This window comes from Struthio camelus, chromosome 15 (genome assembly GCF_040807025.1).
Source record: "Struthio camelus isolate bStrCam1 chromosome 15, bStrCam1.hap1, whole genome shotgun sequence".
Taxonomy (NCBI): Eukaryota; Metazoa; Chordata; class Aves; order Struthioniformes; family Struthionidae; genus Struthio; species Struthio camelus.
The window spans coordinates 19,389,584-19,414,331 of record NC_090956.1 but is presented as its reverse complement, the minus strand read 5'-3'; the positions used below and the strand labels follow the sequence as shown (position 1 = coordinate 19,414,331).

At 41.1% G+C, this 24,748-nt stretch overlaps 2 protein-coding genes across 7 annotated transcripts in view; one reads left to right on the top strand and one right to left on the bottom strand.

The window, feature by feature from the left end:
• KATNIP (katanin interacting protein) overlaps positions 1–18,438 on the bottom strand; it is an 82,558-nt gene extending 64,120 nt beyond the window's left edge. For 2 of the 5 annotated variants that reach the window (XM_009674651.2, XM_009674654.2), the window contains exons 1-8: positions 18,204–18,432; positions 17,933–18,074; positions 17,366–17,442; positions 12,831–13,000; positions 8,526–8,608; positions 5,420–5,560; positions 3,822–3,944; positions 1,460–1,721 (exon numbers count right to left, since the gene is read on the bottom strand). In XM_009674651.2, coding sequence (XP_009672946.2) covers positions 1,460–1,721; positions 3,822–3,944; positions 5,420–5,560; positions 8,526–8,608; positions 12,831–13,000; positions 17,366–17,427 — 841 coding nt within the window. In that variant the 5' untranslated portion in view covers positions 17,428–17,442; positions 17,933–18,074; positions 18,204–18,432. Of the gene's footprint in view, positions 1–1,459; positions 1,722–3,821; positions 3,945–5,419; positions 5,561–8,525; positions 8,609–11,845; positions 11,992–12,830; positions 13,001–17,365; positions 17,443–17,932; positions 18,075–18,203 lie in introns of all 5 variants that reach the window. The other 3 variants (XM_068908404.1, XM_068908405.1, XM_009674652.2) reach the window with 3 other exon arrangements.
• Positions 18,439–18,488: 50 nt separating this feature from the next.
• The window catches only part of GTF3C1 (general transcription factor IIIC subunit 1), a 58,863-nt gene continuing 52,603 nt past the window's right edge, over positions 18,489–24,748 (top strand). For both annotated transcript variants that reach the window (XM_068909118.1, XM_068909117.1), the window contains exons 1-3: positions 18,489–18,772; positions 19,449–19,658; positions 21,004–21,180. In XM_068909118.1, coding sequence (XP_068765219.1) covers positions 18,552–18,772; positions 19,449–19,658; positions 21,004–21,180 — 608 coding nt within the window. In that variant the 5' untranslated portion in view covers positions 18,489–18,551. The remainder of the gene's footprint in view (positions 18,773–19,448; positions 19,659–21,003; positions 21,181–24,748) is intronic.

Sequence of the window (24,748 nt, the reverse complement as noted above, 5' to 3'; positions counted from 1 at the left end):
TTTTCTTAGTGGAAAGCCATGACTCTGAAGCACTGCAAAAAGCAGTTGAGGAGAACTGAGATACATATAGTGTGTGTGCACTCACTCTTACATAGTCCTGCAAGTAGTACACAAGGAGACAAAGCAGGAGCTGGACATATAGGTTCTACTAAAGTAAGAATTCTCTTATTCCACAAGGACATGCTCGTTTCATTGCATGTGCTACTAACACTTGAAAAAGAGCAGAAGTTCTCCTAAAGATATCCACAATTCATGGATGTGCCATGTCTTGTGTTGTACAAGGTAGCCAGTTCAGACTGGGTGATACAGCTATTCCTTCTGGCTTAGGTCACTGTATGGGAGCTAGAGATAAAGCCTGGGTGCCAGGAAGGTAGTCCACTCTAACGTTTCTCTGCCTTCTGTACTCACAGGCAGTGTTTATTTATCAAAACACCAAAGTACTTTCCTGTGTGTTACTTTCAATGCTATCATAATACTGATACCAGTTTCAACCCCCTCGAAAGGCCCTGGGAACGCAGGTTTCATGTCCAAGCCGGAAAGAAGCATGAACCTGGTGTTAGTGTAACCTTGAAACAAAGGCTGGTCTTCCTAGCCCTAACCGAAAAGCTGAAGTAACCGTCAGCACTGAGAAGCCATATATCCCTACAGCCTCAGTGGTCTTTCCTTTAGCAAACAGCATAGCAAAACCCAGAGTGCAGCTCTCACAAGGCAAAAGGGCATCCCTACCAGATCGGGCCAAATAATCATCTATGGCAAGTTTTCAGCTCTGAAAGCAGCCAGCAGTGGATGCACAGGGAGGAATATGGCATGTATGGTGCAACTCTTTGCCAGGTATAATCAGATTATGGCAGTCAGTAGTTAAGGAACATTTGAGCTAAGGTATGTATTTAGCCCATAATGTAAAATGAACCTGCTTCCTATTAATTTGTTTAATCTGTTAGTGAGCCCAGTAATACACTGACCTCCAGAATATTTCTCAACAGTGATTTTTACATTTATTTACACATTAAAAGACAAATTATATGATGTCTATACATATATGTACACACTGAAAGCAGTACCTGTGATTATAACTGCATACAGGCCTGACATAGGCCCTGAGACTATGAGAGGCAGGCTGATCCTACATAGTAACTTATAAATATACTTCAAAAAGAACTATTTCAGTAAGGACACACAATAAAATAACTCCTCCACGCACCCAAAAGCCTAGCCCAAGATATAACATGAACTCTGCCGGTTCTCTACACTATCTGGGAAGGAATGGAGGCAACCAGAGGCACGTACCCCTAAAAAAGAAGCAAGAGTATTACCCCTGTGGGAGATCTTTCCCACATCAGATTATGGATATCGCTTTTAAAGGAACTGCTACAGGTCTGTACCTTAATTCAAAACACTAGTGTTCTCAAAGAATTATTACAATACTGTAGAAAAAACTGCCTGATACATAGGGACTTACTACTTTGATCCTGCTTGAACTCCAACACAATAAGAGCACCAGAATCAAGGCTAGAGCGTCTCCCAGCCTCCTGATGTTCAGAAGTTTCTTTCTGCAATGATTTATTGCTATGCAACTGAAGGCCTCCAAAGCTTGCAATTGTTTCCTCAGTAGGAGATGATTCTGAAAACACATCCTCTTCAACAGAGTCATAATCATCACTAAAAGATTTCTCCTCCATCCTTTTCTCTTCTATACTGATCTGCAAGCTTCTTCTCAGATCCTGGTACAATTCAAACAGATTTGTCAGGAAAGCTCAAACATGCCTTTAAAATACAACAACACAGTTGCCTCTTCCTCCCCCAGGAGGAACAAGTATCTTCTCATAAACTTAGAGCCATAATCCAGCTAAAAATATTTATATTCCTTTGCCACGTCTTCAGCCCTCTGGTGAGGAGTTGTAAAAGAAAGTTATCCTGCATCTCCTTTGTTCCTTCTCAGAATCCTTGCAGAAAAAAAAATGTAGGTCAAGAAATTTGCATGTGCAAAACCAATTTTAGAAATAAGTTACAAATAGGAGGTAAGTAATGGAGATAGCGAGGATAGATATCTATCTTCCACCTTTACACAGTTAGCAAGCCAAAGGATTTGGTAGTCTATTTGAAGATTAATTGCAATCCAGATTTTCTAAACACCTTCCTCAGACAATAATGCTGATATATCGCAGCTTCTTAACAAGTAATTGAATAGATGCTCATACTTCTGTCTTGCACACATCCGCACCCGAAAAAGCAGTACAAGAGACTTGTGGTCTAATGGACTACCAGTTTCCACAAATTGGATACATTGTAACAGGTTTTTATGCGAAAGTTAATCTACTTTGAACTTTTGAAAAAACTGCCTTGCCTCTCTAAGCATATGCCAAAAACTGCATAAATGATGCTGGAGAGCCTTTTGGTTTTACGAATATAAAAGGAAAAGACCTTAGGTGGCTTATGGACCTTCTTTTGAACTTAAGTTTGCCTACTCTTTGTAATATGTTTCTGTCAATGAGGCTTTCCTAATCAGTGTAATCTGTACCAGGAGAGTAGTTTTAAGCTTTCATTGTGACCTGAACACACGCTGTCACAGTTAGTTTGTACCTAAGATAGCTTCAAGCTTTCATCTTACTCATAGAGTTTGCTTACCCTAATGCCAGTAAAGGTAAGAAAAAAAAATGCATTTAAGAAGCATAAGTCTTTATATTGAGCATGTCTTCCCATCAAGCAACACTAGTATTTCTGATTATTTGACACAGAATTGGACTTTCTCTTGCCTTGTCTTCCTTTACTTTGAAACCTGATGACATCTGTGCTGTAACAAGACATTCAAGAAAATACCTTATAGCTTCAGGAAAACTTAAAGTCTTTATCTGGGATACAAAGAAAAGTTTTGGTGGTTTAAAATTATTAGCTTACTACTTACACATAACTATAAATATCACTCAGTGTAAACAAGTTACTGTTTTGTAAAGGAAAAAAATCATAAGCTCAAAAGCAACATAGGAAAGGTAGAAAGAAGAAGCAAGAATGGACCGAGTCCGCTTTTTTTTTTACATCCCAGCTGAAAACAGAAAAGACATGTAGCATACATACACTCCAGCAATGCACTGAAATTGTATGCACCTGTGTAATTGGAAAATACAGATGTAAAGATACTGAGAAAAACCTTAAGTCACGTTTACCAAGAGATTCAAAAGCTTTCATAATGTGACTTCTTTACTCAAATCTTCTGTTACAGGAGATTTGAAGCCAAAATTCATATCAACTCTCATATCTTAACACTGTGTTACATTATCTCCTGCTGTGAACATAGTCAGCCTAGTAATATCTGTACTGAAAAAAGGCTGAAAACAGGGGAAGCACACAAAAGAGAGCCACAGTCATCATAGGTCTACTTGGTTGCCGTTTTAGGCAACAGTTAGTAGATAATACAAACATCTTTTAGATGTACCACCTCAAAAACATTCCTTCAGGCTCACACAACCCTGGAGGACTGGTGAAAACTGTTTCAAGATTTAAAGTGTCAATCCCCCTCAAACAGCTGGGTGGATGTTCCAAAAAAATAACAAAATAAAAATTATATAAAGATACATGCAAACAGAGACATTGAAGTCATGGTACTCAACTACAGGACAGGCTGTAGGAGAAATTAGCCAAATCTATAGTTAACCATGCTTATAAAAGCTTCATTTTCTCAGAAAGCCTGACAATTTGATGTTTTGTTTCAAATCACCATGCCAAGCTTCTACAAAGTTTGAGCAACAAATCACGTAGTAGGAAAAAAAAAAAAAAAAAAAAAGAATCCCCCCCACCCACACACAAACCAAAACACTGTCCCATACCTTTATGTCCTCAATACTTAATAATATTTTTTCCTTTTTACCGTCACTGCAAAGTTGTGTAATGGAGTTCAGGGTTGAGTCTTTAAAGTTACTGGATGGACTGCTACTGGAAGACATGAAATTCTGGAACAAAAACAATTAAGACGTTTACTGTAATTTTAATTGCAGATGATTTCCCAAGATCACCAACTGTAGAACTGAAAGGAGAAAAATAAAAAACAATAAAAAATTTACTTTTACACCTTCTAAAATACTATGTGGGTTTTACTTCAAAGAGAGAAAACACATCTAAAGTGATCAGAGAAAATTTCAGTTAAATACGAGACACTACAAAACAGAGTTTAAAAGGAAGCCAAATTTCAGATTATTTTCAGGTTATATATTCTACAAACAAGTGATTTTGTTTAGTGCCTTAAGAGTCTTCAAATCCCCATTTTGTTCTCTAACAAAGCAAGTACATACATACACGTATGTAGTGTACACACACTAGAATATATGAGGGGTAGTGATTATTCCACACCCAATAGTTGCTGTTATCCACCACACATAAGGTCCAGCTAAAGCTAGAAACATGCAGCATTCTTTATTATCCAAGAAATGATTCTATCTCATTAAGTCTTGGAAGTTTGTGTTTTCTACGGAAATAAGACTTGTATAGTCATGTTGGCTGTCCCTCTGTAAACCCATCCCTTCATCATAGCCTTCAAAATTGTAGGGCAGTTTCAGTCATATCTGACAGAGGGTAAAATCTGCAAAATTAAGAACACAAATAGCTCAAAATCATGCACATCTATCCCTTGGATTATGGCTGATGATGAATCTCTGAGGTTTTATTAGCTTTACAGAAGTGCAAACTAGGAAAATACGCTTGGCAGGTTTGCCTGACATAAGTGGTATCAGCCAGCTGTGGACAGTTTCATATATAGATAGAAAGGCTTTTTTGATGGCATTCATTCATTACACAGAAAAACAGCCAGAGGTTTTTTTTAATTATTCATTTTTTAAGGACAGGACATTTGCGAAGTATGCTAGAACCAACCGCAATTAGTAACCAAATGGAAGGCTAAATTGCCAAACAGTACAGTCATAACAATACAATAATAACCTTTGATGGAAAGCAACTACATTGCTTATAGTATTTAAAACTTTATTCTAACTTCTGTTAGGTAAAACCATGACATGCAGCAATTTCAGCCTAATCATTCAAAAAAAAAAAACAAAACCTAAGAATGGTAACCAGTGTTACTTAAGCTTTATCTAACCTGAGAGTCAACAGTGAAGTCCATGGGGACCATCGCTAAATGAACTGAAAAGACCCTCCCTTCAAGAGATAGCTTGGTTCTGTCCGAGAAAATATGCTCCTGCTATAAGCTAAAACTTTTGATGTTTTAGCGTTGCTGACTGAGATTAGATTTTTTTAAACCTCTACTTTCTTTTCATTTTGCTCCTTCTTTATGACATCTCATCAATGCCAAATCCTCTAGTGAAAGAACTATTATATATGGGGTTTGCATGCACTAGCCAAGACTGATAACTGAGCCCATTCAACGTTTCCATTGCCATTACTGTGAACAAGAGAAGGCAAGAGTGAGCTGTACCTGGGAGTAGCAGAGAGCATCATCATCATCATCATCTGTCTCCATGTTCACGCTTTCATAAGGTTCAAAATCCTCAGAGTACTCAGGAGGAGGTTTAATGCAGAGTTTAGATCCACTTTCTGTTTTAATCTCCACAGTTTTCTGTAAAAAGAAACATTTAAACAAGTTAGGCTTTGTTCTGTTAACAGTTTGATTATGTTTTACAGAACAATGCCTGTGTACTATAAAGGAACCAAAAAAACTACTTAAAGCAATTGCAATTTTTGGAAGATGTGTTAGTCTTGTGTAATGTATTGGGGGCACAGAGAAACGTTGTGCCACAAACATTCAAACTCAAAGATTTATTTTCCCTTGAGAATATCATAGACATGGCTATGAAGGTGGTTCAAATTACTGTTTTGCTTCATAACCAGGATGCAGGCAAAGCGTATGCACCACCAGTTACTGAAGCCTGGCTAATGAGGGATAACTCATGCACATCTGAGAAATCTCACCTTTCTATGCCACACTATTTCAGCAGTCAAAAAGAGAAACAGAAAGCAGGAAGTCCATATGCGTCTCCCAGGGAACAAACTTATCTGCAAGTAACCATTTTGCGAATTTTGAATTCCCGTACAAAGATATATATTCCATTCTAGGTAAGCCCTCTATAGGGATCACTTACAGGAAAACCTCAGAGCTGAATGATGGGAATACAGTTTTATGAAAAACAACTTATGATCTGGAAATTTCCACAATGACATCAAACTTAATTGGCTGTTCATATGCTCCTCTACCATTTTGTATCTGTCAGAGATGTCTCACAGAAGAGATGCTAAGGCAACTTGGTAGTAGAACGTGTTCTGTCAATAAGTCTACCTTCTGGCCTTGTAGCATACCTTAGCACAGCCTGAAATTAAGTTAGACAGTTTCAAAAATAATTTGCTGGGTCCTTTGGCTATCCAAAAAAAGCCACTGAGAAATTCCTGGGAAAGTTTTGTTTGTTACAGGGATCAATCAAGTCAAATGGATATAAGAACAGGGCTCTCCTCATTTCAAATGCATATAGCAGTACCTTTCATTTCAAGAGAGAGGAAAATCAGAACAGAACACAACAAGACAGCAGGGAGTCAATCTGGTGGTCAAGACAAATTCCATGGCAAACTCAAGCGGCAGTTTGGGGGTGAATTTACAAGGTGACCATGTACAGGTAAAGGCTCTCACGGGGGCACCACTATCGAGTTCTGGATCCCTTCTACCCTTGCTAGAACACCAGGAAGGCTCTGCTAATGAGTAGACAGCTCAAGCTATTACCTTAAATAACACACCTATGAAGGCAGTGAACACTAAGATCAAGTTCTAGCAAGAGGCAAGATCTCTCACTGAAAAGCCATCAGTATTGCTGGACAGAAATAGAAGGACCTTCCATAGGATGATGTTGAATATTAAATTACAACTGGATGTACCTCACTTGGACATTAAGGTTTACCATTAATCCAAACAGTTAAAGTTAGCTTTCTCTGTATTATCTCCAGTGGCAGTCCAGAATAGTTAGAATAGAAGCCTCATAGGAGCAGTAACACGTTGCAGAACACCACAGTCTATTTAGGTGGTAAATTTAGGCAGCCGAATTTCTCCAGTTGTGGATGAAAAACCTCCTGACAGGGAACTAGTAAATTCAGTTTGCTATCAAGAACTATTCTGAATCTATTGTGTGAAATGAAGGATTTGATGATCTGGATGGGAGAAAACATCCAGAAACAGCAAAGCATTCTATAGCACTCTGAGAAAAACGTGGATCTTACACCATGCTGAATATTTCTTGCACCCACAGTAGAATTAGCAAATACTGCATGGAAGCTACATAAAAACAAAACAAAAAACCCACTACAAACCATATACACAAACAAGAAAAATACAACTTGCTGTCTGGCACCACCTGCAGCTTACTCAGTGATTACACATTTTCTTAGCTAAATAATTCCAGCTGTACATCAGCTACTATAGCTCCACTCCCATCCAATTGGATTCAAGACTTAAAATATCACTCGAAGCTAGTTTCAAGTAGTACAGGTACTTATAGCTGGCTAACTTTCTAGTGCAGTCAGAGGAGAAACCTTCTTCTTTGCTTGGTTCTTGTGATTAGAATGACATAGCTTATGACTAGCCATAAATTTATCAAATTTAGCAAACGACATCTGATGGGCCAACATGTAAGCAGAAATCTACTGAGAGAAATGACAGCCTGAAAAATGAATCCAACTAAGCAGTAAAGGTTATTTATAAAGTAACACAGCCTAAAACCTTGAATTTCCAGTATTTGCTGAAATAAAAGAAAATCTGCGTGACCTTGATCTTCAGTCATCCAGGTACAGACTGGACATCCAGCCAAGACAATTGCTAATCAAGTAGGGTAATCGTTTCGGTGACAGATGTCTCAGTTGTTTAAAATACACACTACTTATTCTGTTAAATGAATCCTCTTCCCTGACTTGTTAGATCAGATCCTTCTTTAATTCAAAAGAAAAGATCACAGATTTATCCACTGATTCAAGAATTATGAAGCTAACGGCCTCAAATTTCCTGTAGACAGGAAATTTTGTACTACTTGTATGCATTTTCCTCTATTCTGATATACAATAATTTCTCACCAATTACAATTCAAGTTATGCAAATCACACCTATGTGTCTCTTCAATAATATGGCAGGGCAGAGAACTGCAGTGACAAGCAAGGATGGATCTCCAAGATGAGGTTTTCCATCCTTGCACTAGAGAGGTTAAGCATGCCAGCAGCTATGTCAAGCAGCAGCTTATTCTGCTTGAGAATAGCGAGCCAATCAGTTACTTCAAGGCTACAGAAGTTTCTGTAATGGATGCTATTGAATCCGGACCTTTACAAGGAGATTTTCTGCCTCTTTGCGCTTCAAAATAGATAAAAAACTGGTTGCGGTATTTATTCATGTTGCTACTTAGTACCCAAGACCAGATCAACACCAGGACTCCATGAGAAATCAGCCCAAGGCCTATGAACTGCCTGTTATGTACCACTTACAACCATTTCCCCCCAAATTATTTCCAACCTAAGGTTATTAGTTAAAGGATGCATACCTTCAAACAGTTTCTTACCTGAAGCCATCCTTTGCGCTTTGTTTTGCTTGGTGCAGTCTGTGTGCTCCGTTCTCGCAAGTCCCTCTCTTCTAGCTGGGCTGCTGTTCCAGAATTTCAAGACAAGAATTAGAAGACAGAAAACAGAAATAGAATATTTGACAATATACACCCTACTTACAGTTTTGTATACGTATACACTTTTAAATGATCCTCAGGTCCCCAGCTGAGGGGAGGAATGTCCACCATTCACATCTGAACAGCATTAACAAGTGAAAAGGCTCTCTGCTTCAATCACCAGCTAGTCCTGCGTTAGTAGCAGGATTTCTGAACCTCTTTGGGAATAGTCACCACCATGAGGGTTCATGAAAATAAACAGCTTAAAGCTACATTTGCATGAACAACATAGGAAGGCCCACATTCATTGATAGGAAAATACAGAAAGATGTTCTAGAACAGGCATGTACATCATTCTAATTCCTAGATGGGTAGAATTTAAGCTGTCTTAGAAAAACTGTTAAGAGTCCAGAATCCATACTACTGAAGGCAAACTGATAAAGCGAGCCCAAGATCATCCTATTGAACAACAGATGTTATGCTAGGTTTACAAAGGATTTGTGCATACTTACTCTTGAATTAGGAAAACATACTAGAGAAATAGCAGATTAAACAGAACGTATTTAGATGTTTAACATACTGTGCAGAGAAGTGTTCTTCGTGAAAAGTCATAAATGAAGAACAAGGAGTCATTTTCCTCCTTTTTAAGTCAAGGAACAGTTGGTGGCAGAAATGTGAAAATTCTCTCCGTGTTGATAAGCAGAACAGATGGCTCTTGTGCTGGCAATGGTCCCAACTTACAGTGGAGCAATGGATTTCCGAGATAATGCTTTGATTGAGAAACAGGCAAGTATCCTACAGGTCACAGGGCATGTACCATTTTTTCCCCCAGTGGAGCAAAGACTCCATCAGCAAAACTTTCAATATCATCCTAAATAAAGGTATGATTTCCTGCATCCAAGATAGATTTACAGCTTCCTTTTCAGTGGAGAAAAACAGCTGATGCAAAACCTTTTTTCTTTAAACCATAATTTAATGGTTACATTAAGCCGGTAGAAACTGGCACTGCCAATAAGAACGGCAGTCTTCCTACCAAGGTCATAAAATCACAGAAAGATTTAACCTGGAAGGGACCTCTGGAGGTCACATAGTCCAACAGCCCATTCAAAGCAGAGCTTACTTCAAAATTAGATCAGGCTGCTCATTCGAGCTCCTAGTACCACATTTTCTTTTTTTTTTGTTTTGGACAAGACTTGCACCCGTACAGTGAACTGTTCAGGGAATTGATATAGGCAAATTTTTACTGAGGGAAAAATAAAAAGAAAGATTACTTTTAATCCCAGTCAGATGTCCAACCTGGTTCACCATGTGAATGCACAAATGCTGGTACAAGCACTTGGGAGAGAGCAGGCAAAGGGTAGGATCATTGCTTACAGCAACAGTGCTAGCTTAATACCACTTTAGAGTTATGCTAAAACTACTGAGCGGATGAACAACTGCTTGTTCTATACCTTCAGCACAAAGTATCTTCCTCTTGCCCAAAGAGGTCTAAAACAGGACACAGAGAAGAGGGGAAGAGGGGACTGTGCCAGGGAAGAAAACGTCTGGTATCTTGCTTGATAAAACATACTCCTCCAAGTACAGCTGCTACTGCTCCATAGCCTACTCCTAATTAACTCCAAAATTGCAGTCATCAGCATTGGTGCCGAATGCTATGGGGCTCTTCTGGCACTGAGGGTGAGCTCTCCTGAAAATTACAGTGCTGTTGAAGCACAGTCTGATTCAGTTGGTGCTTTGGGGCAGAACTGGAAGCGTCTTTAAATTTCACTTCCTAAACAATCCCTCTCTTTAAACAACTGCCCAGAAGACCACTCATGGATGGTGTGAAGATAAGCAGAAAGGGACAGGGCAGGACTCAAATACTGTTGAGCATTTGGTTCTCAGAATTCTTTGAATATTTTGTTATGGATTCATGAGATCCTGTCACTCTAAGCTGCTCAGGACAGTAGTTTAAGCAAAGCAGATGCGACTGAGCTAATCATCTGTGCTGTAAACCTTACTTCAGAACAACAACATCCTTTCCATGGGATGGAAGGGCTGCGAATATCAGCCATGTCCTGTTTTGCTGCACAAACTAGGTCAACTGATGCTATTCCCTTCCAAACTTTAAAAGGTTTGAGCTGACAGCATCCATTCCCTTACCGAAGAACTAAGTCATCAAAATATTTGTCAAAATCAAGGAGACCCCATGCTACCCTTAAGCCACACCTTTGCAACCACACAAACATTCACTGGGAGTGCACAGTTGTTTGTGAAATTATTTCTTTGGGTGCATAAGCCAGACATCACAATATACCCACAGATCAGTAGCATCGCTTTACGTGTTATAAATCCATCATTTAATGTAATTCGTTTGTTAGGTCTAAGCATATTATAACTATCGTGGATTATTCCAAGAAGTTTGTCCATCATTTCATTTCATCTCACGTGAATTACTCCAATAACACATCTGATAGGGAATACAGACAAAATAGTATGGAAAAGATATTTATGATAATACTTTCAGGAACCACAAAGAGGGATTTGCACCCATGCTGCTTTATGAAGGTGGGCACACATTTCTAATTTTTTTTTTTAGACTAATCCTATAGATAGATGCTTTAGAAGTAATAAAATGATGTAATAACTCTCATAGGAGATAGAGAGGGAAGAAAATTCAGTGCTGTATCTCAGCTAGAAATCATTTCTGTAAGTAAAATCATTTTCTATCATTGAGAGAAAACGCCTAGAAATAAAATGGACTACAAAACTGCTAAAGTACTACATCCAGGCAAGCCATTTATCCAGATCACCAGTGACTCCCACTCTAGACTCCAGCAATAAAATAAAATGAAAGAAACAAAATAACACAATGAAGATTTGGTTGGTATCTTTCACTGCAGCTATACATACTTATAGACAGCTAAGATGCACCAAAACACTGGGTTCCCCTCCCCTGGAAATAATGCTACTGTCTAACTCCATGGAAGTAAGGAACGGATCACAGACTCCCACTGAAGTCATTAAAGGAACAGTAGCTCAGGTCTCAAACAGAAACTAAGTATTCTACCTGAACTGAATCAAGTAACAACAAGTGACCATAAAAACCTGGTCAAGCTTAGAGCTGGCAGCTGCATAGCAAAACTCGGAGAGGAAGTTACTCTTGACACCTCCTGCCACAATAGTCTTCCAAACTGTTTGGATCACAAAAGTCAAAAGTGTTGTTTTACACCCTCTTTAGCTACCTGAAGGTCTAGCATCCCAGTATGACAGAGGCACACAATTTCGTTCTTTTTCAATATTCAAGAATACCATCTTTTCTGCATCATGACACAAAAAGGATGTTTGCTGTGTTGCAATGGCTGGAAGCATGTGGAGGACTGGAGAGAAACTAAAAGAGATGGAAAAAGTAAGATCAATTTCAGAGTGCCCAATAGAACATGGCTAAGCCTGAACACGCTTAAACTTGAAAACAAGTAGCATGTGTCTAATGCAACATGGGGCGGGAAGGTTGCAGTTATGGTCCCAACATTGGCTGAAAGAAATTAGTACTGCTAAAATTGACTTACAGATTGTTGAGATTAATACGCTTTCAATCATATTAAACACTCATCTTATTTTTAAGATGTTTAACTCTTTGTCTTCATTTTTAAGTGAAGATAAAGCTCAAGTAGGTACTGTTCCCATGTAGATAGGGTCTGCTGAGAGGTTATAGCAAGTGTGCAGCAAGGTTGGTAACCTGCTTTACACAGATTCAACAAAATCAACTTTTCAATAAGCTAAATGATTAGAACGTCATTAAGATTACATTTTATAACTTCACAGAAGCAAAAATATTCCTGATACTACACTGCTCTCTATTGTGAGAGACAGACTTAAACTAGAAATAAGATACACATTTTAAATAAACTCAGCTAATCACCAGAAAAACATACAAGAGAAAAAGGTAGATTTTCCCTACTTCAAATATTTAAATACAGATTATGTGTCTTTTTAGGAGGACTAATATAGTTTAAACAAAACTTATGAGCCTAACGAAAGAGCCATTATTGAATATAATTTGGTCATAGTCTATGCCGTACGGGAGACCAGACTAGGTAACACTGTAGTCCTCCAGATCTTAAAAATCTATCAGCAGTGTTATGTCCCAAACAAAGCTGTCTCTCTGTTGAGAAAAATGTTTAAAACAGTTCTACACTACAATCTCTGTAAAACTCTGACGAAACTCACCACTTGTCCTGGCGGTCCTTGCTTCAGTTTTAGGGTAGCCTTGTGAGTTGAATTTTTTGGAATAATTTCTTGGCTCTGAATTAGCTCCATTCATATACAGACAAAATCCTTGTTCTAACCGCTCCAGTTTGATTTGTATAGGGTCTTTTCTTTTTAATTGTCTCAGTATCCTAGCATAAAAAGGATAACAACTCATCCATATGCATTGCTTATACAGATGGTCATATTAGCAATTATTACACAAACGCAGGGTCACAAAGCAGAAAAATATATTCATAGTTTGAATAATAAAAATGTTTCAGAACATAGCTTCCAGGACCTGTTCTTCATTTTAGAAGCTTTCGTAACATGTCAGTACTTAAATTTGACCAAGGCTTTCCCATCTATAAAGACTGTTTCTATGTTGCTTCTAAGTTGATATTATTTTTTCCATTTGAAATTTAGTACACAAACATTCTGCCTGAGAACTACTAATCTTTTTTTTTTAATTTTAAACAAAACTCTCAAAAATGGTTGAGCTTCTTTCAAGAATAAAGTGAAAAAGAAAAATATTGCTATTTGCCTTTTGAAATTTATGGGGAAAAACTCCCAATCAATAGTAGTATTAGAAATAAAAGTCCAGTAAAAAATAAAATGAACAAAGTTTTTTTTTTTTTTGAATAGTGCAGTAGAGATCAATCAATATTAAGCCAAGTTAAATACCTTTAAAATATTGTGATAGAAACTCATAAAAATCTGAACATAACACAAGTTACAGATATTCTCAACTATGCACGAACTTACGCTGCCACCGAGCAGTTTTTGGTTTTTCCAATAATTTTTTGGCACCAGAAAGACATTACATTTCACCGAACTACCAATTCTTAAAATAATTCAATTCTTGATTCTGTGTTATAGAGTAGATACTGCAATTAGTAAGCCAGCAATACCCCTAAGATTTACTGAATCCTCTAAAATTGGCTTGTTCCAGAGGCTGTGGTTGGATTTTTCCTTGTTTTCATTTTTGGTGAAAGAGATAAGTAACTACAAGACTGTAACATACAACTCTGGTTTAAAAGAAAAACAGGTAAAAAGGTCAGAAAATTCTGTGGAAAACACATGGGATTGGAATTTCATCTCTCTGCATTTTCTGATTAATGCTGCTCCAGCAGAGGAGGAAGCAACAGAACCGTACAATTCATCAGCTTTAGCTCATCTGAACGGACAGGCAGTTTCCACCAAAGATTCTTACTACTCCTTTGGATAAATGCACAGGCATTATCAGCAGAGCATCATATGTGGGCCAGGAACATGTTTTCTTCTGTTACCATTCATTATAAGCTGCAGTTATTTTCTCTCTGTGCATCGCTTTACCTTATTGTCAGTCATCGAATATTCCAAGGCCAGACCTGCCCATGAAGGTACTTAGGTAGAGGAATCAGCTGAGAGAATAGGCTTTTTCAGGTTTTCTCTCAGAGAAACAAGGCTGAAGCTCCTGCAACAACACTCTTTACCCAAGGCCTAACACACTATCCTAACCAGGAAAATGTTAACTGAAGTCTCCTAACTCATATTAGTAGTTCTTGGCCATTTATCGTTCTTATTCAAAATAATCTCAAATCCCAACAAACATTTACAAATGCTGAAAATAAAACCTAGCTTCCAGGTATGGAAGAGCCGCTTTTTCTCCTATATTACGTTGTCACAGGAAATGAGGTTACAGTGATCAACATTAGCAGAGTCTGAACTTTCATCTATTACAAACTCCACCCCTTGCCCCAGTGGACTCCATTACCAGAGTTAACATTGGATCAGTCTCAACATGTAATCACAACATTATAGTACAATCACACACCTCTGAGAACCAGACTATATTATCTGTGTTACATTTTAACAGTCTCAACCTATACTTACTACAACCTGCGCATGGTGTTCCTGCAAAACATAACCAAGAGGGTCACCACAGTTTTAAAATATATCACAAACTTCACCTTTGCTTCTGTGGACTAGATTATTTGGGTTATCATCGTCATAATCTGACTGCTTATTACAAACTTCAGGCATTGCCCTTACAAAACAAAATCAGCAATACAGTCGTCTGAATATATATCCTTTACAAATTCTGTCTCTCCAGGAAGGTACCTCATTTGTAGGGATAGGGTCGATCCACTGCTTAACAGATCCCTCCATCAGCTATCTGCATACCCACCTCTGTCACAGTGACTAGTGCTCACAAGTGGCACAGGCCTCGAGCTCCCTGGACAAACAAAGCTCCTAGGACAAGAGGATCCTCCATCCTGCTTGCGCGGGGACTGTAGGAGTTCTGTGTTTCTTTAATTTCCCTGAGCAAAGGGCCACCGAGCACTCACACGCTGGGGAGCAGTGCTCACCATCTTTGCAGGTCAGCTTAATTAGCTTAACTCATGCTGCACAGAAGGAGTTTTTGGCTCACCAGAGTCCACAGTTTTCCTGCTCCAGGCATCGAGATCCCACTCCGGAGCAGTCACTTTAAGCTCACCCACTACTTTGGCAGCCTCTGGGCTGGCTCGGCACACAGGCTTCAATTTGGATAGTTCAGCACCACCAGCTACTCATTTCCGACCAGAGCCTCCCTTTCAGGCCGAGCACTCCTTAACACCTCTGCTCTCAGCCCATCGCTCTGACAAAAATCGCCAGCTCGGCTCTCCAGCTCCGTTAAGCAGGCTGGTAATCCTGGAGCAACACCGGCAGCACAGGGTGAGCCCCTGCACAGCCCACCGCACAGCAGCACCTGCTCCCAGGCTACTGTTCTTGGATCCTGCACGTGAAGACGGCCCAAGCTCCAGGCCACCGGCGCAGGGGCTTGAAGCAGGTACCATCCCCTCTCTTCTCCGTTGCCTTCCCACCTGACAAGAGCTCTCTCGGGTCCCCTCAGCCTCTCCATTTCCCACTTTTTCACGCCTTGTTTGCAGTGCAAGTGGCGTGCCTATTGTATGGGGGAATGGGGTCAGTGCAACAACACAAATTCCCACATTGCCAATACCAGAATCACCAAGGCTTCTTCCAGAGTCTCAAATACATTCCAATTACTGCAGTCCCAGGCCACGCCAGATCCAAGTGCAGCTGCATTTTCTGCCAATTACTATCACTGACAAAATAATGCCAACTTTTTTTTTTTTTGATAAACTCAATTTAAATGTACTGCCCATTAACACCAACTTCTGATCACTGATTTGAGTACTGGGAAACACAATCCAATGCATAAGTAAACACCTTTCCTTCCCCAGGCTCAGCTTCAGCCCAACACCTACCCTCCCCGTTCCAAGTCTCAGCTTCCCTTGTTTTCACGACAGGTGACACTCACTCCGTCCCAATTTCTTTGGTGAGATGACGGGCAGCCCAAGAGGTTAGAGTTGCGTGGGTAACGATTTCTGTCTGCTTCTTCTCGGTTCTCCTCCGCTGTTCTGTGCTTCTCCTGGTTTCCCTCTGCTCCACTGTGGGTCACCAGTGGGGCCACAGTATCTTCAGGGCTGCACCTGCCCCAACATGGGTCACCCATGGGCCGCAAAGCTCCAGTGAACCACCTTTCCCCTAGCACGTGTCCAGCCGTGTCCTCAGCAGTCCCCTGGACTGCAAGTGCCCCCGAGGTCACCTCCTGCCCTTGGCAGCAGCCGCTCTTTCTGAACTCCCTCAGCTGAACACTGAGGGGAAGGGGGCCTCCTCTGATGCCCACTGCATGCCAAAATGCCAGCCGGTTTCAGCCAGTTCTGGAGCTGGTTGGAATAGGCTGTGACCGGCTCAGGGCAGTTGCCAGCCTGCTCCCACACAGGCATCTCCACACCGTGCTGCCCACGCTTGCTGTTTCTGCCCCAAACACAGATGCAGCCTGCCTCTTCTGAAAGGCACTTAGGTTCACAGAAATTGCCTGCTCTTTTAGCACAACCACGGCTGTTGTAGCATTATGGCTTGTGGTACAGGAGGGAACACAGACAGGAAGTTCTACAGAGCTTTCTGAATTAATCTATGAAATCTCACCTATCTAGGATACAATAGTTCTCACTTCCTCAAGCAGGAAAGTTGGTAGAAACATATAAAGAAGTCAGAGTAAAAGCTGACTCACAGGTTTGCAAGTGCAACCTAGGTGTCATTATCTCTCATCTTAGTAGAGCTTGACTTTGGAAATTTAATAGCTTTTGGATACAGTTTTCTGTATTTCTGAAAGCAAAAAAAACTTGCCTCACAGCAATATGCCCACGCACTGTGAGGTGCCAGTTACTTCTGACCTCAGAACCTCGTGCTCTGTAAACAAATGCCTTTTGAGTAATGGGAATAAGTAATTTTATTTCATTTTTTATGGTATACTGAAGAAATACTGTGCTCTTCTTTAAAAATAAAGACTTTGATAGTACCTTGGCAAATACAAGGAAGAAAAAAAAAATCAAGTCAAGTCAAACCAGACTTTGCATTACAACCAAGCTTTTAAACTAATAATTCACAACAGCTGATATTAGACACTATATTGCATAGCGTACAACAAATATTATACACTCAATGATGGCAGCAGTTCTGCATCTTACCGGTTTCTCTGCTGAAGGGATATTAAATACTCATCATGTTTTTCATCAAAATCAGTCACCATGTCCTTAATGTAAACCTGAAACAAGAGAATGTAATTGGCACACTGAAGTTCAGAAATGACTTACTAGAGTATATTAGCGAGTTTCCACCCAAGTAAGGAAGAATGCCATAGAACTGAAGAGAGTAACTCCTTCAACTAAGTGTAAAAAGGTCAGTGTAATGAAGAGTTTTCTTGAAAAATAGCGGCAGTGTTACTTACTTTTCAGAACCCTTCACAACACAACAAACAGCCTCAAAACAATAGAAAGGAAAGGCACACACTACGAGGAATTTATAAACCAAGGACTAACAAGAAATTTAGTTCTAGGGCACAACCCAAAAGGCTCAGTTAGGTGCTAAAGCATTAACATACTCCCTAAGAACATAATTTCAGATTACAGGCTGTGCCCAAAGCCCAGCTACAGGATGATTTTCCTGCACTACGACTGCCTACCCAGTCAGTTGAACGTAGCACTTTTTCACCTCAGAGCCTACGTACAATTAAAGCATTTCGTTAAAGAATTTACCTTGCTTGCCTTTCAGGAAACGTGTGCTCTTCCCAGCAATTCCCACCAAGCGCTCCCAAGTCGTTGCTGCAAGCTGTGGTTAACTAGGTCCCGTTTTATACCCTGGGGAGTTTAAACTAGTCCCAAAACATTTCTTCTAGTTCTGTAGCAACAGAAAAACAAAGAAAGAAAAAAGAAAAAAAGTATTTCGTCTACTACCAGTTGCAGAGCATCTCTACTGAAACGCTCCCTTCTCCCCCCTCTCTTCTCCTGCTTCGTGTTGGTCCCTCACCGAGGCAGCGCGGGGGGGGGACTCGCAGGTCCCCCCGCACGGCGGAGACCCGAGCGCCGCCGCGCTCTGCCCCGCTCCCCCGGCCGACACCGGGCTCAGCAGAAACTCCCGCAGGAGCCCTCGCCGCGGGCCCCGCGGGCGGGGACCCCCACGGCAACCCGGCGGGGGACCGCAGCGGCAGCAGGCCAGGCCAGGCCAGGCCGCGCCCCCGAAACCCACCGCCTGACCCGGCCCAGCCCCTCCCCCCCCCCAACCGCGGCCGCCCTGTTTGTGCGTTTCCTTGGTTACTGTCGCAGCTGCGGCGTCACTTCCGGCGCGCCGGGGCTCTGCCGGGAAGCGGCGGCCGGGATGGAGGCTCTCTGGGCGCTGCTGGACGAGGTGGCCCTGGAGGGCTTGGACGGCGTCACGCCGGGCGCGCTGTGGCAGCGCCTGGGCGCCCGCGCGCCGCCCTTCCCGCTGCCGCTGGAGCCCGCCACGCGGCAGCTCCTGTGGGCCGCGCTCAGCGCCCAGCCCGGCCTCAGCTTCTACCTGCTGCCGCGGGCCCGCCCGCCGCTCCGCCTGCACGACCGGTGAGGGCTGCGGCCGGGCCCCGCGCCGCCCCCCCCCCCCACCCCGGAGCGGCTGGCGCTCCTTCGCGTCGGGCCGGGCCGGGCAGCCCGCCCCGCCGCTCCCGCAGGAGGCTCGCCCCCTGGGAGCCGGGGTAGTCCAAGCCCGGGCCCCTGGGGAGCTCCTCCTCCTGGGGAGCTATTCAGGCTTCGCTGAAGGAACGCTTAAGTGGTCCCTGGGTGACAGGAGGCGAGACTGAGGGTAGTTTTCTGGTGTTGCTTGGGAGATCTGGGTGAGAGCCGCGCTTAGGTTGCTGCTCCAAAGACTGTGCTTTTGCCGCTCGGGTGCAAGCAGAATGTAGATGTCCAAATTTGCCAGAACAGACGTGCCTGTTGTTTTCCTTTTCCTAAGCTGGTATTTGTGTATGGTTTTCCTCAGCCACTTCAATATCCTTGAAGTTTAGAAGAGCAAATAATGTGCTTTCTCCTTCCTCCCCACCTCGTATGCTCTGCGTGCTGATAAGGTTCAATCTTGTTTGAAGGGTGTAACTCCAACTTCATGGTTTGCCAGTTTTGAGGTTTCAAAAGACTTTGATTTAGTTTTCTCCCAGATGCTTGATGGTGGCACCAGAATCATTTGTGACAAATTTCCGTTCCAAATTTTTGTTGCTTGGTTAAATGTTGCCTCTTTTTATTTCAGATATGAAGAAATAGACCTTGAAACAGGAATACTGGAAACAAAAAGAGATCCTGCTCCTTTAGATGATATTTATCCAGTCTACATGGTTTTGGATAATAAAGATGGCATCCAAGGTTCCTGCCAGTATTTTAAAGAGAGAGTAAATATTACTGATCAAATAAGGACGAAGGATTTGCAGCCTTGTTATACTTACGCAGAAGCTGTTGAAAAGTGAGTAAAATTTTGATAGACATTTAATGCCCTTCAATTAAATTTTTAAAATTCAGTCCTTTCACTGTTTTCAAATAACTGTCTTAGGGTCATCCTTCAGTCGTCTTTTAAATTACTGTAAACTTTTAAAAATATTTTGTCAGAAGACTGCAGATACTTAATGTTTCTCGTTGTTATGATGCTGCTAAAATGTAACTGCGGTCACATTTCACAGTTACATGAACTATTGGATGTTTACTTCAGAAGGGAGAAGATTTTCAGTAATAAAATTACATATTGGCAGAAAAACAAAATAAACAGGTTAAGGCTGTTGAGGTTAAACGTTCGCACACCTCTGTTGCTGGAAGTAGACACGTGATTTTTGACAAAGAAATAACTGCAGGGATCTGAAAGATGCTTGATGGTCTCTGAATACATTAATTCAATTGGTGAAGATGCCAGTTATGGAAAACCCTTAAGAACTTGAACTGCTGGTTGTTTAAATAGCCTGTGTTTGCATTAAACCAACTGCTTGGAGTAAAACAAATACTTAGTCTGACCTAGCATCTTTGCGGCTGTTTTTCATTTTAACAACTGAAAGCTCTAACTGGTATATATATTTTTAAATTTCAGCATTTCTCAAATCATTTTGAAGCTTAGATGCTACTCGTTTTCTTTCAGATTGTGTGTTGCCTTGATCCTGTCTGTACAATAATCTATGTGCTCGTGCAATGTATGCATTAATAAATAGGTTATTTGGAGTAGAATACTATTAAACAAGCTGCTTGAGAAACCTATCAACGCTTTCTACAAATGTGTCGCTTTTACAGCGTTTAGGGAGTTTGTAGGCTGAATTCTATGCAGTAGCTAAATGTATTCCTTTGCTCCCAGTTTTGTGTCACAAAGCAGCTTATTTATTTATTTTTTACTCAGTCCACTCAACCTTTTAAAGCAAAGGGTTGGTGCTGATGGAGAGAAATGGAATGAGAAATCGAAGCAGCTTTCACAGTACAAATCGTAAACCTTTAATCCTTAGTAGCAACTGATGTTTCCCATTTATTGATACTTCATTAAGATATGGTTGAAAACAGGAAGAAATCAGGAAAATTTTAGTTAGAGGTGAGTAGGCAATTTAACAAGTAATATCTTGTTTGAGTTCAGCATTAATAATCTATTTGCCTAGGTTGCGGTTAAACATTTGGGGTATTGGTGAATGCTGTGGGTAGTCGCTGAAAGAGAGCAGTTCTGACCTTTAGTTCAGTTTGTGCCGATTAAATCAAGAGTGGCTGGGGGGGAGCGAAAGAGGTTAATATCCCTGTGTTTGTGGATTTAACTGTATTTTCTTACTTTTCTTTGCGTTTCATAGATGGGGAGAGAAACTAGTCATCGTTGCTTCCCAAGACCAGCGTTACAGAGCTTTAATAGGCTGGGAGGGCGATCCTGACTTAAAACTCCCTGACTTTTCCTACTGCATATTGGAGCGTTTAGGTCGTGCTAGGTGGCAAGGAGAGCTTCAGAGGGACCTTCACAGCGGAGCTTTCAAGTAAGTTCAGGTTTTACTATGTAAACTAAAACTGGAGCTAAAAAGTTTCCATTGGTTACCTATAAAGTTCTGTCCAGTTAGGAATTCCCGTGTATTGAGAGAAACTCATGTCTGCATCAGGATTGTCTCATCCTTGCTGAAAGGAGCACTTTGGTTCTTGGAGCCTGTGTTACAGGAGGTATCGGTCTCTTCCCTGAGATCATAAAATTCCCCGATATTTTCTCATGAAACCACAGGTGGTGTATCAGGTCAATACACAGGTTTCTAATTTGGGGAAGTTCTTCTCTCTAAATCAGCGTCTTTAAATTTCAGCTGAAAGAGGGATTTTCATTTCCTTTTCTAAACTGCTGAGTAAGCATGTTATCCTGCCCAGGTTATGAAGAGATGCCTAGCTTTTGTCCCCTGTGTTCAGTTGTAGGCCAAAGGTATTCTGGCTAACAGTTGCCCTGTGGGACACTTTTCCCTGCATCACCTGCAGGAGAGCGTGGGTTACCAGCTCCAAAACTAGACATTGTATTTTGCTGTGGAGGGGGAACACACAGCCTCTTGGGGAACTTTTAGTTTCATATGGCAATGCTGGAGCGTATCAGCATCACTGTTAAGGATTCACTGCTTCTGCAGATGAAATATATGTGGCTTTTAAACTACACTGGCGTTATTATTGGCTATGGCTCAGCGTTTCTGGCCAAGGAGCTCAGCCACCGGAACCACTAAGAAGCACTCCTAGCCAAGTTCTTCTGGACCCCCACGCTGGCCCCAGCATGCCTATTCTAGCTGCACACCAACCACACCTCTGCGCTTCCTCTACCCAAATGGACACCCTTGGAAGGTTCTTAGCTAACTAAGTTGACAGGGAAAAAAAGTTTTTTGTGGATATTTTTCTGCCAATTCAGTGGCCTGATTTAGCTCACCAAGGAGTGAGATGAATATCTGAGCTGACACAAGGGGGACGGTGATTGTAGTGTAGCCAGGAGCTAGGAAGAGAGGAGGGTGAAGGAGGGCATGGAGGGACGATATTGGTTCAGTTGTCTCCTCAAACCATGTCATTAGGCTGTGGTTTTGCGTGGAGAGCATAGGTTAAGATCAGAGGCATATATCTCTGTTTATCTGGATTAAACAAATCTGAAAATGACAATTAGGACATAACCTCTGAGGATTCTGAGGAAGAACCTAGACCAGATAACACACTACAGTTCTCTTATCAGTCAGGAGCCATGGAGGGTATGTGGCATAGGAACTGAGAGCAAACCAGCAATATTTTCCTCTTACTAGAATCCAGATTATGTGGAGACAGAGGAGAAACTAGCTCATCTGGAAAACAAAAGAGCGAAAGAATGGGGGAAGTTAAAAACAGAAGACTCTAATCATCAGTGTTCTTCAGAATAGGAGTTTAATCCAAGATCTCTAAGTCCCAGCGTTCATATATATCAACTAGTCTCTTGAAACTGGGTATTAGCTGCCTCTCAGCACCAGTTCCAAGGAGATAACTGGTTTCTACTGTTGTTCACTGAAGTGGTAAAGACTTCTCTGTTCACCTACAAGTTCTTATCCTACTAATAAAATATGCTAGACTGTTTATTTTGCTTGCTCTTCTCCCTCTTTAGTTTTCAAATACGGGATTTGAATATAAGAATAGAAACACATGTATAAAAAGCAAGCAACAAGAAAACTGCAGAAGTTAGAAAACGTCAGAACAAATGTCACCCGTGCAACTATATTTTATCCCCCTTTAGCTGTGTATTTTTATATATTACTTAATAACACAATCACTTTAATTTTCTACAGGATCCCTGCTATATTCATAGAATCATAGAATCTTTGAGGTTGGAAGGAACTGCTGGAGACTGTCTAGTCCAACCTTCCCGCTCAGAGCAGCGTTGACTAGAGGAGGTAGCTCAGGACCTTGTCCGGTCGTGGTTTTAGTATCTCCAAGGATGGAGATTCCAGAACCACTCTGCACAACCTATTCCAGTGTTCATTCACCTTCATAGTAAAAAAGTTTTCTTTAAAAAAGTGGAATTTCCTGTATTTCAATTTATGTGCATCACCTCTCTTCTTTTCACTAAATAGCATGCAGAAGAGTTTGCCTCTGTCCTCTTTACGCTCTCCCATCAGGTGTTTATTCATGTTGATAAGATCCCCTCTGAGCCTTCTCTTCTCCAGGCTAAGCAATCCATCTCTCAGCTTCTCGTTGTATGTCAGATGCTCCCATCCCTTAATCATCTTAGGGGCCCTTTGCTGGACATTCAGTACACATACAAAGTGCTCACCAAATGGACAGTTATTCAACACAACTTGTTCTCATCATTGCTTATGTGGTTTGGGGTTTATTAGCTGCTACCAAAACACTTCACTTGTTCGCTTATTTTTATAGAAGTCAATTTGTTAAGAAGAGTCCTCTGTTTTATTTTTTTCATAGAGCTTAATGTAAAAAGTTACTGGTTCTGGCTGACTTTCTGAATACAATGCCATGCTCCTCTCTAAGAGGGGATCTTATATTCAACTACCTAATGGGAGGATGTAGAAGGGACAGAGCCAGACATTTCTCAGAGGTGCATAGGGACAGAATGAGAGGCAACAGACAGAATCTGGAACACAAGAAACTCTTAAATAGATAAAATGATTTTTTTTTCCCCCATGATGGTGGTCAGTTATTGGAACAGGGGCCCAGAGAGGTTGTGACATCCCCATCCTTGGGGATATTCAGACCTTAGCTGAACAAGACCCTGATCTTGCTCTACCTGGACCTGCTTTGAGCGGGGGGTTGGACTAGAGACCCCTGGAGATTCATTTTAACCAATGTGATTCTGTGATTCTAAGTCCAAGTGCTTTATAGAAGGCTAGAGGCTTTAGAGGATTTTAGGTCTCAGACAACTGAATACAATGAGGAGAACAGAAGGAATTAATCTACTACTTGTGCTCAATGTTGCTTGAATCGGAGGGGATTTACTATGCAAGTGATGCCCAGGTCATCACAGCCAGTGTTCTGAGTTTTCTATTTCAAAGGACAAGCGGCAAAATATCCAGATCATGCTGTTAATTCTCTGTAGAAATAGGCACTTCCTTAATGCTATGGGAAAATCGGAAATTGAGAGGCACTCGCTTCTCTGTCTTGAGTGACAAAGCAGTGATTGAATAAGCAGTGATTAAAATCACTGCCAAATCTCCTGTGTTGCGAAAGGAACAAATTTTTTCATACGTTGTATCCTAAAGCTTGTTTTCCAGCACATAGTCCAGAGGAAAGCTATAAAATTGTCTTTCTCTAGCGTTTTCCAGAGCACTGTATTGGGATCTATGTTGTTTGCAATCTTATCAATATTGTATGTACAGAGGTAAGTCACTTCCCTACTGTTGCTATGGCAGAAAACTGGGTCATGATGCCTTAAATTATGTGCCTTACAACAGAGTTCCTACTTAATAGCTGCTCTGAAAAGCTTGTTTTTAAGTGGCTTCTTTATCGTCGTATAAAAACTTATTTTGAAAGAAAGAATAGCTTTGAGTTTACAAGGCTGCGCCCAACTCTCTTGACTAGAAGACCTTTTACTGTTGTTCTGTAATTCTCATCCTC